Source organism: Sminthopsis crassicaudata, chromosome 2, assembly GCF_048593235.1.
Source record: "Sminthopsis crassicaudata isolate SCR6 chromosome 2, ASM4859323v1, whole genome shotgun sequence".
NCBI lineage: Eukaryota > Metazoa > Chordata > Mammalia > Dasyuromorphia > Dasyuridae > Sminthopsis > Sminthopsis crassicaudata.
The window spans coordinates 630183608-630199551 of record NC_133618.1 but is presented as its reverse complement, the minus strand read 5'-3'; the positions used below and the strand labels follow the sequence as shown (position 1 = coordinate 630199551).

The 15944-nt window shown below is 47.8% G+C and overlaps 1 protein-coding gene across 1 annotated transcript in view; it reads left to right on the top strand.

Moving 5' to 3' along the window:
• The window catches only part of TBC1D2B (TBC1 domain family member 2B), a 71374-nt gene extending 66817 nt beyond the window's left edge, over positions 1–4557 (top strand). Inside the window, exon 13 of the mRNA XM_074296447.1 lies at positions 1221–4557. Within this exon, the coding sequence (XP_074152548.1) occupies positions 1221–1416 (196 nt within the window). The 3' untranslated portion in view covers positions 1417–4557. The remainder of the gene's footprint in view (positions 1–1220) is intronic.
• Positions 4558–15944: the final 11387 nt, after the last annotated feature.

Genomic DNA, 15944 nt, shown 5'->3' with positions numbered 1-15944 from the left:
AGCAAGCAAACAACAACAAAAAAAGTGAAAATACTACATTGTGATCCACATTCAGTCCCCATAGTCCTCTCTCTGGCTCTCTCCATCACAGTTGATCATCACATAATCTTGTTGTTGCCGTGTTCAATGTTCTCTTCTTGGTTCTGTTTACTTCACTTAGTATCAGTTCCTCTCTAGGCCTCTCTCAAATCATCCTACTGGTCATTTCTTATGGAACAATAATATTCTATAACATCCATATGCCACAGTTTATTCAGCCATTTCCCAACTGATGGGCATCCACTCAGTTTCCAGTTTCTTCCCATTACAAAAAGGGCTACAACAAACACTTTTGCACATGTGGGTCCCTTTCCCTCCTTTAAGATCTCTTTGGGATATAGGCCCAATAGAAACACTGCTGGTTCAAAGGGCATGTACAATTTGATAGCCCTTTGGACACAGTTCCAGGTTGCTCTCCAGCATGATGGGATCAGGTCGCAATTCCACCAACAATGTATTAGCGCCCCAGTTGTCCCACATCCCCTCCATCATTTATCATTATCTTTTCCTGTCATCTTAGCCAATTTAAGAGGTGTAAAGTGGTACTTTAGAGTTGTCTTAATTTGAATTTCTCTGATCAATAGTGATTTAGAGCATTTTTTCCTTATGACTAGAAATGGCTTTAATGTCTTCCTCTGAAAATTGTCTTCATTTATCAATTTATCCCAATTTATCAATTGGGGAATGGCTTACAGTCTTATAAATTTGAGTCCATTCTCTATATATTTTAGAAACGAGGCCTTTATCAGAGTTCGTGGATGTAAAGCTCCTCCCCCCTTCCCCCCAGCTTTCTGCTTCCCTACTAATCTGGCTGCATTGGTTTTGTTTGTACAAAACTTTTTGCATTTCAGAATGTTCTCTGACTGTTCTTTGGCGGTATTCCTTCCCCAGAGAGCTGGGAGGCAGACTGGCCCTTGTTTTCTTAGGAGCTTTCTGAAGGGATTTCATGGTGCTCGGACTTTTCAGGCTCGAGATCCGCCCTTACATCAGTGGCTTTCCTCAGCCCGGGCTCATCCTGCCCACAGCTTATTTGCCCACAGCTGGGTTCCCTCAGTGGGCCGAGAGCTCTGGGAGGGGCTGGCCTGGTACAGAGTAGGTGCTTAATAAATGCTCGCCTGAACGAAGCTGCAATTGGAGGCAGCTGAGTGATCCGGGCTGGCTCTGGTGTGTTTGCTTTCCAGGAAGTTGATCAGCATCGCTTTCGGGGACCTGAACCCTTTCCCTCTGCGGCCCATCCGGAACCGGAGGAGCTACCACCTGGAGAAGGTGCGTCTCGAGCTCTCGGAGCTGGAGGCTATCCGGGAGGACTTTGTCCGGGAGCGCGACACGGACGTGGATAAGCGCGACCTCATCAGTGACGAGGACGAGGACAGCTGAGCGCCCCTCTTCCCCACCGCCCCCCCCCCCCAGGTGTCATGACCAAAGTGAGGGGAGCAGACACAGCTCGGGTGGTCTGTTCTCCCGAGAATGTACACGGCGCGTCTGGGAGTCTGCTGGACACATTTCCGACGCGTGAGCTCCCCCTCCCTCTCCCCCTCCTGCCGAGTCAGGATCCCTCTGCCTTGTTTACAGCCGCCTTCACAGTCAGTGCCCGCCGTGGTTGAAGGCGGAGAACCCCAACCTGGGACCATGCCTTAGCCCGCAGGAACCCAAAGGCCTCAGCCTGCCGCCTCCCTGTGGAAAGTCCTGGAAATGCTTCATGGCAAAGCCCCCAGGGACGGCCATCTCAGCCATTCTCCTTGTCCTGTGGCCATCTTCTCAAGCCAGAGGTCCAAGGCAACTTTTGGAACCGCAGAACACGCCACTTGCAAAGCCCTCCCTGGTTCCCATCGACCCATCGCATTTACTGGGAGTGCTGGGAGTAACAGGCTCCCGGGGGCCTGCGGCTTGTGGAGATGGGGCGGCCATGGCAGATCCCGGGGCCGGCTGGCCGCCAATCAAGGCGGGCATGGCGCAATTTGGGGGAGGAGGCTTTAAGGCAGAGTTTTGGCGAGACTGATCAGGGTGAGATTGCGCTTCCCAAAGAGGTAACAAAAAAAACCGCATCACCCAGATAAGGGTAGCCCGGGTGTTGGTGACCAGGAAGCCCCGGGCCGCCCCTTTCAGTTTTACTCCGAAGATTCTGCCCCAGAGAGCGAATTGGCTCCAGGTTAGTTTCCCTGCATTCCCTAATTCTGGGGGCTTCCCCCACAATCCAGGTCTCCCGCACTGGCCCGGCTCTCCGCTGTCAGAGTGAATGGTCCCTTTGGTTCTTGGCTAGTCTTAGAGCAGCACATCCTTTGTGAGAAGCTGGAGAAGAGAGCAGGTGTCTCCCAGAGAGCCATGTGTCCTTCCCATCTTCACTTGCGGCAGCTGTTACAGAAACTCCCGGGAGAAGCAGTTTGGTAACAAAGTGGCTGCCATTGGTTCTAAACCTCATCAGAATGTGGGAGACTTTCTTTAGTTTATAGTAGAAGATATATATGCAGTTTGGGTTAGAGGCAATTCTTTGTGCTTTACCCCGTGGTTCCTCTCTAATTTGTGAACATGGTAAGGAATATTTTTTAAAATTGGGGTTTAAAATTACATTTTTTCCCAAGTCCCTACCTGGACTAAAAACTTCTAGAAATAATGATACATATCCTGCAAATGCTATCAAATTTTTTAGTGATTTCTAGAATTTCTGTTTTGTAATTTAAAAAAATTTTATATTTCTACTCCTTTTTTTTTTTTTAATTGTCCTATCAACTGAGACTCAGTGTAGTCTTTCTGATGTTAAGATTTGGGTTATTTTTCTTGAGGAAACTCTAGAGTGAACCACACCTTTAATGCTATAGTCTTATTCTCTATTCAGATGTTAAATTTTATGTCAGATGCATTAGAAACTTCATCCTTGGCTGAGATGGGGAAAGATAGGGTAGACTAGAGCTAGTGGAGCACAGACCTCTCCAGAAGTCAGTGGAAAGTCGAGCCTTGCCCTTATGAGCCATTCTGGGACTTCCCAGCCACTGATACACACTGAGCAGTCACTGACCTCTGCCCTTATAAAGCCAGATTCCTAACTTGGGAATTTGCTTATCTCTTTTCACGAGGTACTGTTTCTAGAAACAAATCTTGCAATTGCTGTTTGAAAGGGGTTCCAGAAAGTTTCTGGAGAGAACTGCCACATATGTCTTAATGGAATGGTATTTGATCCTTTGATTCCCTACTGTGATGCTCTTTTAGAGCAGAAGGAATCACAGGATCATTAGATCCCTGCAGGGCTGTCTGTATTGGAATTTCTCCTAGAAACACAGGAGGCAAGGGCAGCTCTCACTCTGGCAGTCCTGGGCCCAGCCCCATCGCCTCCTGCTGTCTATCCCCTCCTGCTCCGGAACCACACCAGAAGAGAATGTGGAGAGGAACAGGCTCGCCGAAGTCCCAGGAGAGCTTGGGGGGTGGGATGGGGAAAGGAAGGGATAGACTTCTCCCTGGCCCCAACATTCACTTTTTCTACCAAAGAACTGGCAGGATGGAGCTTGAACTTCTTCAGAATTCATCTTAGTGTGTCTAGAGGTTCCTTCTGTTCATCCTAGAGTGGAATGGGCTCCATTGCTGTCATCCTACAATAGAGTCAACGGGCTGGCAGACAGAGACTGGAGAATCAGTGAAGGAGCCCAGAGATCATGCAGAGCCCCTTAGCTTCTGGGTCTCCCATTTCAGCTGGAAGAACCGCAGTTGTCCTGGTCAGTTCTAAACCAGTGCTTTGGAAATCCAGTATTCAAGATGAAAAAGATAAATAAATGCAATGAATATCTGTTAATAAGTACTTTTTGTTTATTTTCACTACAGTTTATATTTTTATAGCCAATTTTATCAAGGTTTTTCTAGGTAATGGACATTTTATTTTATATGGCAAATGCATGATTCCCTTTATGTGTATTTATGTAAGCACAAACCACTGAGTTACGGTTCTCCTCTGTCTTTGGTCAGCATTCACTTTATGCATGAACTTCTGGCCCCAAGTACCCCCTTGTGTTACTCATGCTGGAATATTAAGAGTAATACCAGAGAGAAGAGCTGTGGGGTTGATAGTAATTCAGGTTTCAACTATACTGTGTATGGGAATATCAAGTATTATAGACAAGTATTACTGTTTTGTTTTCTTTGATAATGATTTATCATATTGTATAAACTGCCCCGCTTTGGGACTTGGGGCTGGAGGATGTTACTTGCAGTATTTTTCTTCCTGTGTACAAGGGTGGATCTGGCAGTTCGAGCTTGACCGGATCGTTGGAGAGCAGGAGAATGGGGAGAAATCCTCAGGGGTGGCCATTTTGACACGAGCATCTGATGCTCCTGTGTAGTTGGAATCTGTGATGTGAGAATCACATTGCCCCTCTTCCAGCCCCAGAGCTGGCTAAAGATGTCTGAAGTAACCTGCCTTAAAGGAAGGCCCTCGTTGGCTCATGTTCTACTTGGAGCTATGTGCACAGTCTTCAAGTGAAGTTTTAGAATTGTAATATTAAAGGAAAAAATAAAATATGTTAATTTTGTGTAACTTTCCGTGTTTTTGTTTTTGTTTTTCTCCCTGTCTATGCAATTAAAATAATCACTGTAAGTAAGCTGGAGTTAAAGAAAGAATAGGAGTCAAGAAATCGGGTGTAGTAGTCTAGGGCTAACTCTGTTAGAACCCAGAACATCTAGATAAAGCATTTATTAAGTGCTTGTTGTGTGCCAAGCTCTGTGCAGAGTATGTGGAATACTGATTGATAGGCAAAAAGCAAAATAGTCCTGCCATCTGCTACCTTATATTCTAATGAAGGGGAAAAAACATAAAAAGGTGTTGAAGTTGGCTAGTGATGGTATATGTGTCATGAGAGTTTATTCCAAATCATCAGTTATTAAGTCCCTAGACTTCTCTAATCCACCTGCTCCTACTCTCAACCTCAGTTTCTCTCAATCAGAATGGTCAGCCGGACTCAGGGGTCTGGGCCCTAGCATAGGGGTTCTAAATCTCTCTAAATCTCTGGACCAATTCTTTCTCGAGTATGAAGAAGTTTCATTGGAATATGTCAAAACCCCTAACAGTCCTTCCCATTCCTGTTCTCTGTTTTAAGAATTCTCCCAGGTCTGTCATGAAGGTTTAGAAGGGATGAATGGTCTGGAAGAGCTGCTGTGAAAAGTGGAATAGTGACTCGGTGAGGCAGGAGTAAAAGAACTGCCTCACAGCAGGGAGGGCCCGGTGGACAATACGTAACAAGCTTGTGCTGGACCCAGCCAGCCAGGTTTCTTGATCTTCTCTAAAGCTGGATCAACCATGGGATAAGTGGGCAAGAGAAGAAGCAATCTAGAAATGAACTAATTTACTAAGAGATCAAGATGGGGAAGGTCAGAGAAAGTATAGCTCTACCTGAATTCACCTTTTTGTAACTTTCACTCATTGCTCCTGTTACCCCCTGCTAAGGAGAACAAGTCTGATGGCTGCTCATCACAACCCTAAAAATAACTGAAATCAAGGGGCATGTTCACCACCTTCCCCAACACCACCACTTTTCAAGGTTAAACATCCCCAAATCCAAAGAACCTCATGGAGCCTCCACCATCATGGTGGTCTCTCTACATTAAAAAAAATGTGCACCAGAATCAACTCCAACTTGTTAAAATGCCTTCCACAAAATCTTTCTCCCGCATTGCCCCCTTGCAGCTTGGAGGTAGGATCCTGAGGTCCTAAAGACTGTGCCAGCAGAGCAAAGATAATGACAGCCTCTCCCACGCCAGAATAGTCCTAGAAACTCTTCTAAATGGGGAGAGACCCGTCGCCTCGGCAATAGCTGACCATTCAGTGAGGAATTCCTTGCTCTTGGAGATCCACAAAACAAAGGAAAATGGGGGGAAAATGTCCTGCTGTCTGTCCCTTGTGCCTTCTGTTTCTGCAGTGGGAGAATAGCAAAAGAGGCCTTGTAATAATTACCCAGTATTGTTGTTTCTCAGTCATTTCAGTGTGTGCACTGCCTAAAGACATAACTTGATAATTCCAGCGCAAGACCCTGGTCCAGCAGCTAATCAGTCCAAGTGTCACTCGGGGGACTGAACTCTGAACTCTGTCTCTCTTCCCCCTCCTCTCTCCATTTAGATGTTTGTATATGTCATTAATACCATTTCCATCATCTTTGTTTCCATTTCCCTTCTCTTTCACTCCTCCGACTCACAGACATCCATTAAGTCTGATAGCATGTGCACTATTTCGCACTTGTAGTACCCCCCTCCCCCCACTTCTGCAAAGATGGTAGGTTCCTTTGATTTCTTTTTAAGGGACAATATAAGAACTTTGCAGTCAGAAACTAAAGCATGTGAAAATTGATTTTCTCCTTGTAAATGAAGCCAGAAAGTAAAAGAAATGACAGATAAATTGAAGCATGACCTGCAGGTTCTCTTTGAAGGGACAAATAAAACAAGTAGGGTGTGTATCCAGTCTGTAAAATGAGCTGGGGAAGGGCATGGCAAACCATCCCAGTGTCTGCCAAGAAAACCTCTGATAGGGTCATGAGGAGTCAGGCCCGACCGAAATGACCCGACAAGCGCCACAGTTGTATATCCGAAGGCCACAGAAAGGATCATTTCGCAGAGCATTCGCCCATCATCTGGTTTCACGGTGTTTGGTAAGAGAAGCAAAAAGACCCCCATAAAGATAATGTGGCTTATGGATCAGTGTTGCAGAAAATAAGATCTTCCAAGCTAAGATAAGAGATGTTTTTATTCAGCCCTGAGCTTCCACTCCCTCATCACCCTGTGAAACGTTTATGTCACACACACACACACACACACACACACACACACACACACACACACACACACACACACAACCATTTGCTGCATGAAAAGAACAACCCTTTAAAGACATGAACATTTTATAAAGTGGAAAGCGAAGTTGAATGAGCCGTTAGTGATGCACAGAGCTGTGGGTCCATCCTGGAGGGGGGTGGGTGGGGGTGGGAGTGGACACCCTCTGGGAGCCTTAGCAGAGAATTCCCTAGCTGATACATTCATAGAACGACCCCCCCCCCCCCAGGCTCAGGATTGTCAGCCTTCCCACAAGGCTGATGTCTGAGCGGTAAAAATGGGCTGTTCTGGGGCCTATGCGGGAAGCCTTTTTCAGCCCAGGAGGAATGCCAGTTAATAAAGCTTAGACCTGAAGGCCTGTGCACACACACAAACACCTTAAGAAGCCTCACATGTAACCCTCTTTTTGTATATGTTGTATATTGTGTATATTTTGTACATATTGGATAAAGAAAGGTTTGTGTTCGCTGATGATTATGTAATGAAGGACTTAAAAAATGAATTAAAAATAAACGCTGCACTAGGAGAGAAATAAAAGAACACCCGCTAAGTGTTTGCCTGAGGTAATGGACAATTTACCTCCATTAGCATTAATTAAGCTTAATGAAAGCTGAAGGAAGCTGGAGAATAATTAAAAGTTAATTCTTTTTAACGGGCCTTGGAAACCGCCAACTCAGTTAATTCCAGAAACATTAATCATCGATGTTCCCGGCGGTGCTGAGGTGCCGGACACTGGGACAAAGACGGAGAGCCCGGTCCTCAAGGAGCTTTATTCTGCCGGCTACAGCAGCGGCGGTGAGGGCCGGCGGTCACTAGATGAGTCCACAGAAGGTACGAGTCGGGCCTGATTAGTGGTTTTGTTGCTCGTCTAGAATTGAGAAACCGGCGGAGAGAATGCTGAAGGAAACTGAACGTGCTTGGAGAGTGCAACAGGCCGAGAGAAGGAAACGCGTAATGTGGAGCATTTGGGGGGGGGGGGGGGGACAGCCACCCGAGGGATCGGAGGCTCTTCCTGAAGGAGATTTCACATAAACTAGGCCTAGAAGAGAGGACGGGCCTCCAGCGGGAGGGTTCTGTTCTTGCCGGGGCTTGGGTGAATAGCCGGAATCCTCCAGTCCGGGTATCCTGGCCTTTCTGTCTCCGCAGTCTCTCTTGTACCTCCTTCCCGCTGCCCCGGCAATCGCCAGGGTTATGCCCAAGTCACCCACCATTCGGAGCGGCCCCCCAGCTCCATCCCCGGCCCCGGCCCGTGACCCCCTGGTCCTCCAGAAGGCCGCGGGCCCGCTGTGGAGGGGACATGGAAAAGATCCGGCAGAACAGGGCCCCTGGCTCCCGGAGCTGCGTGGATGCCGGGGCCCCTGGCTCCCACAGCCGCGTGGATCCCGGGCCCGTGGCTCCCACAGCCGCGTGGATACCGGGCCCGTGGCTCTCGGAGTGGCCAAGCCGAGCAGGCTAAGGGGGTATCACGGAGGGCTCCCTGGAGGAGGAAGACGCCCTTGAAGGACTAGTAGGGATTGTGCAGGGTTAGAAGAGGGAGGAGGCGCCCAAGTGGAGGCTGGGGAGGGGGGGGAGGAGAGTGATGGCTGAACTGTGACTATCGCCACAGCCGCCCCGCCCCCAAGGAGTGGGGAGGAGGAGGCTTCAGAAACCGTAACAGGGGCGCCGGCGCGGCGGGGCTGGCTCTGAGCCCTCACAGCCCGAGCTCGACATTTACCCACGGATAACCGGGGTAGAGACAGAGGCAGAGACAGAGAGAGAGAGTTAGAGAGAGACAGAGACACAGAGGCACAGAGAGAGACAGACAGAGACAGACAGAAACAAAGAGAGAGGAGAGAGAGAGACAGAGAGACACAGAGAAAGACAGACAGACACAGACACAATCACACACACAAGCACTCACACACACAATCACACAGTCACTCACATGCATACAATCACACCCACTCACTCACACACACTCACACACAATCACTCACACCCACACAATCACACACACAGTCACACCCAGTCACTCACACACACTCACATCCATAATCACTCACACCCACAACCACACTCACAAATCACACACACATTCACACCCAAAATCATACACACAATCACTCACACACACACACACAATTACACAATCACACACAATCACTCACACCCACACAATCACACAGTCACACCCAGTCACTCACACACTCACATCCACAATCACTCACACCCACAATCTCTCAAATCACACACACATTCACACCCAAAATCATACACACAATCACTCACACACACAATCATAATCACTCACACACTCCCTGTTCCTCCACTTACACAGCTCCCTGACCAGCATGGAGGCAGAGAAGGTGCCTCATCCACACTCTCTGCTCCTCCCCCTAAGCACAGTGTATACAGTGGTGTCCAATGCTTGTTTATTGATGAACAGCCTGATGGATGGAATGAATTGATCTCTGCAAGGACCCTGCCATGTGCTAGTGGGATAAATCAAGCACACGAAAGGTGGAGAAAGCACAAACACTTTTGGTCTTTGGACTTTGTCTGTGGCAACGATTTAGAATCCCTTTCCACAAGCCCACAGTATAATCATAATAGCTTCATTGATTATTTAATCAGTGGGAGATGTAACACATCATCTGTCCACCTGGTGGCACTGCACTCAAACAGCTGCCAACTAGGTCCAGGGGCGGCTTGTCCAGGGGATGGAGTCCTGGGCCAGGAGTCAGGAAGAACCCAAGTTCAAATCTGCCCATAGAGACTACCATGTCACTCTGAGCAAGTCAGTTAAACTCTACTTGCCTCAGTTTTCTCATCTGAAAAAAAGGGAAATAACAGCATCTTTCCCCTAGGGTTGTCGTGAGCATCACATGAGATAACATTTATAGAGCCTGAACACAGAGGGCGGCCCCGTTGGGCTGGTGCAGCGACGCTGAGCCGCCAGCCGGGATTTTCTTAAAGGATGGTTTAGAAAAGGAGGACCGCCAGCAAGTTCAGCAGCGAGCTGACCTCAAGTTCCACAAGGGGCTGCTGCTTTTTGTCATTTACATAAGGCTGCACAAACTTGGACTGACTTCATCCTAAGCCGCCTTCATTTATTTTTCACCTTGATTTATTTGGAACGGAGGCCTTGCTTCTAAAAATGCGTCATGTAGGTTGTCTAAAATACACCTAATCCCATTTACAAGAATGCCTTTAGATCTGCTTTTTTTTTTTTTTTTTTTTTTTTTTTTTTAAGCTCAAATTACAGAGTCTCCCCACAGCGCATCTCAAGGATCACCAGAGATCGTGGCTTAAGGCTGTCTTCAGACAGAGCATTGTACACGGCGGATCGGCTGGGGAACTAATCTAAATCCTGCGGGCTGCTTAAATCTGAGGGGGATAAGGGGAGAGACACCCACAGTGCCAACAATATGAAGTGGATTTGTCTCTATTTTATTTCATCTTTTTATTTCATTGAAGTGCAATTAACTCTGAAAGAGATTTTCCAAACTGGGAGAGACAGAGACAGAGAGACAGAGAGACAGAGACAGAGACAGAGAGAGACAGAGAGACAGAGACAGAGAGAGACAGAGAGACAGAGACAGAGAGACAGGGAGAGAGAGAGAGAGAGAGAGAGAGAGAGAGAGAGAGAGAGAGAGAGAGAGAGAGACAGAGAGACAGAGACAGAGACACAGAGAGAGAGAGACAGAGAGACAGGGAGAGAGAGACAGAGACAGAGACAGAGAGACAGGGAGAGAGAGACAGGGGGAGAGAGAGAGAGAGAGAGAGAGAGAGAGAGAGAGAGAGAGAGAGAGAGAGAGAGAGAGAGAGAGACAGAGACAGAGAGACAGGGAGAGAGAGAGAGAGACAGACAGAGAGAGAGAGACAGAGAGAGAGAGACAGAGACAGAGACACAGAGAGAGAGAGACAGAGAGAGACAGAGAGAGACAGAGACAGAGAGACAGGGAGAGAAAGAGAGAAAGAGAGAGAAAGAGACAGAGACAGAGAGAGACAGAGAGAGAAACAGAGAGAGAGACAGAGAGACAGAGAGAAAGAGAAAGAGAGACAGAGAGAGAGACAGAGACAGAGAGAGAGAAAGAGAGACAGACAGAGGGACAAAGGGACAGAGACAGAGGGACAGAGACAGAGACAGAGAGAGAGAAAGAGAGACAGACAGAGGGACAAAGGGACAGAGACAGAGAGACAGAGACAGAGACAGAGAGAAAGAGAGACAGACAGAGGGACAAAGGAACAGGGACAGAGAGACAGAGGGAGAAAGAAAGAAAGCGAGAGAGAGACAGAAAAGAGAGACAGAGACAAAGGTACAGAGACAGAAGGAAAGAGAGAGAGACAGAGACAGGGAAAGAAACAGAGACATTTAATTTAAATTGTGTCGGTGTCATGGCCACTAAATAGTTTCTTTTTTCCTTTGCTCACTCTTCCTGTCTTAGCTCCAGGCTTGATGCTGGGATGGAGAGGTTCGATGGCCCCTGCGGCCCTCTTGGAGGGAAAGCCTCAGCTGGTCATGTGCTGTGGGTTAGCTCAGGCTCTATGGGACAGCTCAAGCTCCCGAAGAGCCTGATCACAGCAAGGTCTGTCTGCTGCCCCCCCCCCCCCCCCCGGCACACTGCTCTGGGCTCGGGACTAGGTAGCAAAGATGCCAGTTGGCACCTGTTTGGTGTCTTGACAGACTCGAGGGAGGAGGGAAGCTTATCTTGCCTGGTGGGAGGCCTTTCTCCAGGTGCTGGAGTGCTCCCCATCACACATTCCTGCTCTGACTCTGTTTCCAGGGTTCAAAGCCTGCCCTGTTTCCCTGGAACAAGTGACTCTGTGATTTCTTCTGGGTTTGCCCGTCAGGATTTTCTAGTTCTGTTTAGAGGCGTTTTGTGGACGGGCTCGGCCGCACTCCTCCCTCCCTCTTGGGTCTGTCGATATAAGTGGTCACTGCTGTAAGCCTCCATTTAAAGATGTGATTCTGAGAAGGGGAGCCGCACTTTCCCAGCTGCCCGAGGGGTCCAGGGCACAAAAAGGGCCCTGAGACAGACACTCAGTCTTCCCTATGTCCTGTGTTTGACACCTTCTCCCACTTGGTGCCACCTTTAGTTCAGACCTTCCAGACCCCCACTCATGGGGAGGCCTGGAGAAAGGAATTATTATCTCGCTTGTGAGTCAGATAGAAGAAATCCTAATTAGAGAAGAAACTCCGGCATTCTTTTATAGGATATGCAGCTGAAAGGGCCGTGGAGATCGCCTTGTTTAGAGAGTTTCCATTTGGGCCATAAACGTGTGTTCTTAACGTCATAACTGGATTTTTGTTTCCTCAGTTTCCATTGCAGTTGATGGCTCTTATTCTATGCCTTTGTGACGTGATTCTGGGAGGCTTCCCTAGGCTTCTCCGGGCTGGCCCAGAGTGAACCTGCAGCAAAAAAGGCCAAGAGCCAGGCCTAGCCCACCTTTCTTTCTTTCTTTCTTTCTTTTTTTTCCTGGCCCACCTTTCACTGGGAGAAGAGGAGGCGTGAGTGGTCCCTACATCACACAGTGGTCAGCACTGGGCCTGGGCCCCGGACACTCTGCCCAGCTCATTCTGCTGGCCCTCAGAACTGGCTGTGAGGCTGCTGTGCCCTCGTCCTGCTTCACTGGCCTGGCTTTGCTGAGGGCCCACGGACTCTGACAGTACTGTCTCTAGCTGTCTCTCTGTCTCTGTCTCTATCTCTCTCTCTGTCTCTAGCTGTCTCTCTGTCTCTGTCTCTCTCTGTCTCTTTCTCTCTATCTCTCTCTCTGTCTCTAGCTGTCTCTGTCTCTCTGTCTCTAGCTGTCTCTCTGTCTCTCTGTCTCTCTGTCTCTGTCTCTCTGTCTCTTTCTCTCTGTCTCTGTCTCTGTCTCTAGCTGTCTCTCTAGCTGTCTCTCTGTCTCTCTGTCTCTCTCTGTCTCTGTCTCTCTGTCTCTTTCTCTCTGTCTCTGTCTCTGTCTCTAGCTGTCTCTCTAGCTGTCTCTCTGTCTCTGTCTCTGTCTCTGTCTCTCTCTCTCTCTCTCTCTCTCTCTCTCTCTCTCTCTGTCTGTCTGTCTCTCTGTCTCTCTGTCTCTCTGTCTCTCTCTCTCTGTCTCTTTGTGTTTTGTTTCTCTGTCTCTGTCTCTCTCTGTGTCTCTCTGTCTCTGTCTGTATCTCCCAAACGCACACCGCCCCTCCCCAGAGCTCCTGAGTGTCAGTCGGGGGAGCTGGCACTGCCCCAGTGCCATGTGACTGCTCCCTGCCTCTGTAGTGGAACATTTCCCAGCTCCAGCGTCTGTTTGTCCCACGCCCGGCCTCCGCTCCTCACTCACACGGAGCCCCAGATGCTCCGCAGGCCCCACGGGAGGGGGCAGAGAAGAGGGCAGACCGGCGGGACTGAGCCTCGGCTGCGTGTCATCCTGGGGAATCTGGCGAGGCTGAGTCACTTTTCCAGCCACTACGGGCGGGCTAACTGGCTACTGAGGAATAACAAGGAGGTGTGGCTGGTCAGCCTTTCCCAGCACCTCCTCTGCTCTTATCTCATGGAGCTCCGACACAGCCTCCCTAAAGAAGGACTGGTGAGAGAAACAGAGACAGAGAGAGACAGAGACAGAGACAGAGAGAGGGAGGGGAGGAGGAAGAGAGACAGATAGAGACAGAGGGAGGGAGGGAAAGGAGAGAGATAGCCAGAGACAGAGGCAGACACAGGCAGACAGAGATACTGATAAGATTCTCCTAGAGTCCTGGAGACTAATTGCCACAGAGACAATGTCCCTGAGAGTCGCGACTGGGATCGGGAGCTGCCTGAGGAGGAGGCAACACAACAGCTCCTCTGTCAGCCTCCACCTTTCCCCCCATCACCACACACCTCAAAGAGGGCTTGGGCATCCTCCAGGTATCATCCTGACTTTGATCCTCTGGACAGGGACTCAGAGATAGCAAGAAGGAGGAGACATTGCTCCTAGTAGACAAAAAGACCTAAATCTCACATCTCCTTTCTTTCCACCCATAAAACCTGGCATGAGGCAGCTCTCCCACTCATAGGATTATATATGAAAGAACCCTTTGAAGTCACTGAGTCCATTTTTCAGATAAGGAAACTGAGACCCAGAATAACTAAGTATCTGGAGAGACCTAGGTAATGAGTCTCTGGGCTGGGCCTTAAACACAGGTGCTCCTGAATCCAAGGCCAGGTCTTTCCCTTCATGCTTTGGGACAGGGGCTGGGGCAGGGAATTATGGCTAGGAAGAAAGAGGATTTCTCTCTAGCTCTCATTTGGGCTAATTATCCTCACTAACTGACCCTGTGCACATTACAGAGAAGTACTAATCTGTCTTAGTGGAAAGAATTTTCTCACCTAACAGTTCCCTCAACTAATGAAAGACTAGCTCCAGGCCTTATCCTTAACCTATCACTGTCTTGTTCTTGCTCATTGGGGAGTAAGCTCCGACATTTCTACACTACTGAAGACCACTATGGAATCTCATATGTGAAAGTCTGACTGTTTCCTTCTCGTGCCTTCATCAAGGATGCCCTCAGTGTGGGAATTGGTTTTCAGAAAACTTTGTAGAGAAAGTTGTTTTGTCCATTGTTTTCAAGTCTAGCACCCTTTGCAGTCAGCATCCTGGGACAAAGGGCTGATCGCCCTACCCTGGTTATGTCTCTGGCGACTATATTCTTCTTAAACTTTGTATCTCAGCACTCCACACATTGTGGGTGCTTAATAAATGATTATTGAATTTAATTAGTAAATATTTGCTGAACCATGAATTCAACTTCATTGCATGAGAGAAAGAGAGTCGGGCACAAAGTGTAATCATACCTGGCCCTGCATCCCCTAGGTAGAAAATGTGGTTTCAGAAATGGGTGAAGCAGGAACCAGGGGAGCAAAGATAGTCAGTGGGATTTACTGGGAAAAAATAGAGGAATTGTCTTCAGAGGACTCCTATGAAAATGTAGGGGGTGCCTAACTTAGATCAGATTGCCCTCGGGGAAAGGGGAGGGAAGCATGGAGAAAAAATGTAAATCGAAATATTATAAAAGCAAATATTGAAAACTGACAAACTTTAAAATGACAATAATAAAGAAAATGCATGTGGATTATGCAGGATGAATCCTCAATAATCCTCAATAATTCACATCAATAAAAGGACTTTTTCAAGCAGCTAATCTGCCATTTTGGAGGGCCCAGAGGGAAATATCAATGGGTGGATCATCATTTCCATTTCCCATCTGTACAAGGGAATGATTGAAGGAGGTGCTCTCTAAAGCTCCTTTAAATCACTCCAGGGATGTTATGGTAATAGGAAGAGACAGTGGGGAAGGGAATGGCCCATGAGGACTGGGGGTGGCTCTAGAAAGATGAGGTCTGCTATGGAACCTCATATGTGAAAATCTGACTGTTGCCTTCTCACGCCTTCATCAAGGATGCTCTCAGTGTGGAACAGATTCTCAGAAAACGTTATCGAGAAAGTTGTTTTGTCCATTGCTTTCAAGGGGGCCCAATGACACCGTAGGGTCTGTCTTAACTTCTGTATGAGTTGGATTTAAGTGAGATAGTTGCACAGAGTCGTTGACTTTGTTCATAAAGTTGGAAACTTTAGAGGAAAGGGCAGTTTGTTCACCATTTTTGAGAGAGAGTGTTAAATTCCAGTGATTTTTTTTTCCCCTCAAGAATTTCACAACTCTTCTTTCAGATAATTTGAAAGTTGATCACTCAACACCTTCAAAGCTGGCCCTCCAGCTAGGGCCTCTTCCATGTTTACCAGGTTAACCCAGCTGTCACCCCCATCTTTGTTTTCTCGATTTTACTTCTCCATTCAGCACCATAGGACTGTGATGGGAGAGTTCTGACACCATGACTCACTCCATTGTCACAAATGATAAAAAAGCCATCTTGACTGGTCTTTGGGACTTTTTTGCTCTTTCACTTTTCTATTGTTTGAGCTACATTTCTCCATCATATTTTCCCCCATCCTTCTCTATGTTCTTTTTTTTTTTGCATCGAAGTCACCAAATATTAAAGCTTTTGTTGATTTACTTTGGAGCTTATTGCTATTTTTGGAGAATGTCCTTATCTCTTCATCCTTTGCCACAAATGTTGGTGTACAGACTTCAGTCCTTCTTGTGTAAGGAGAGC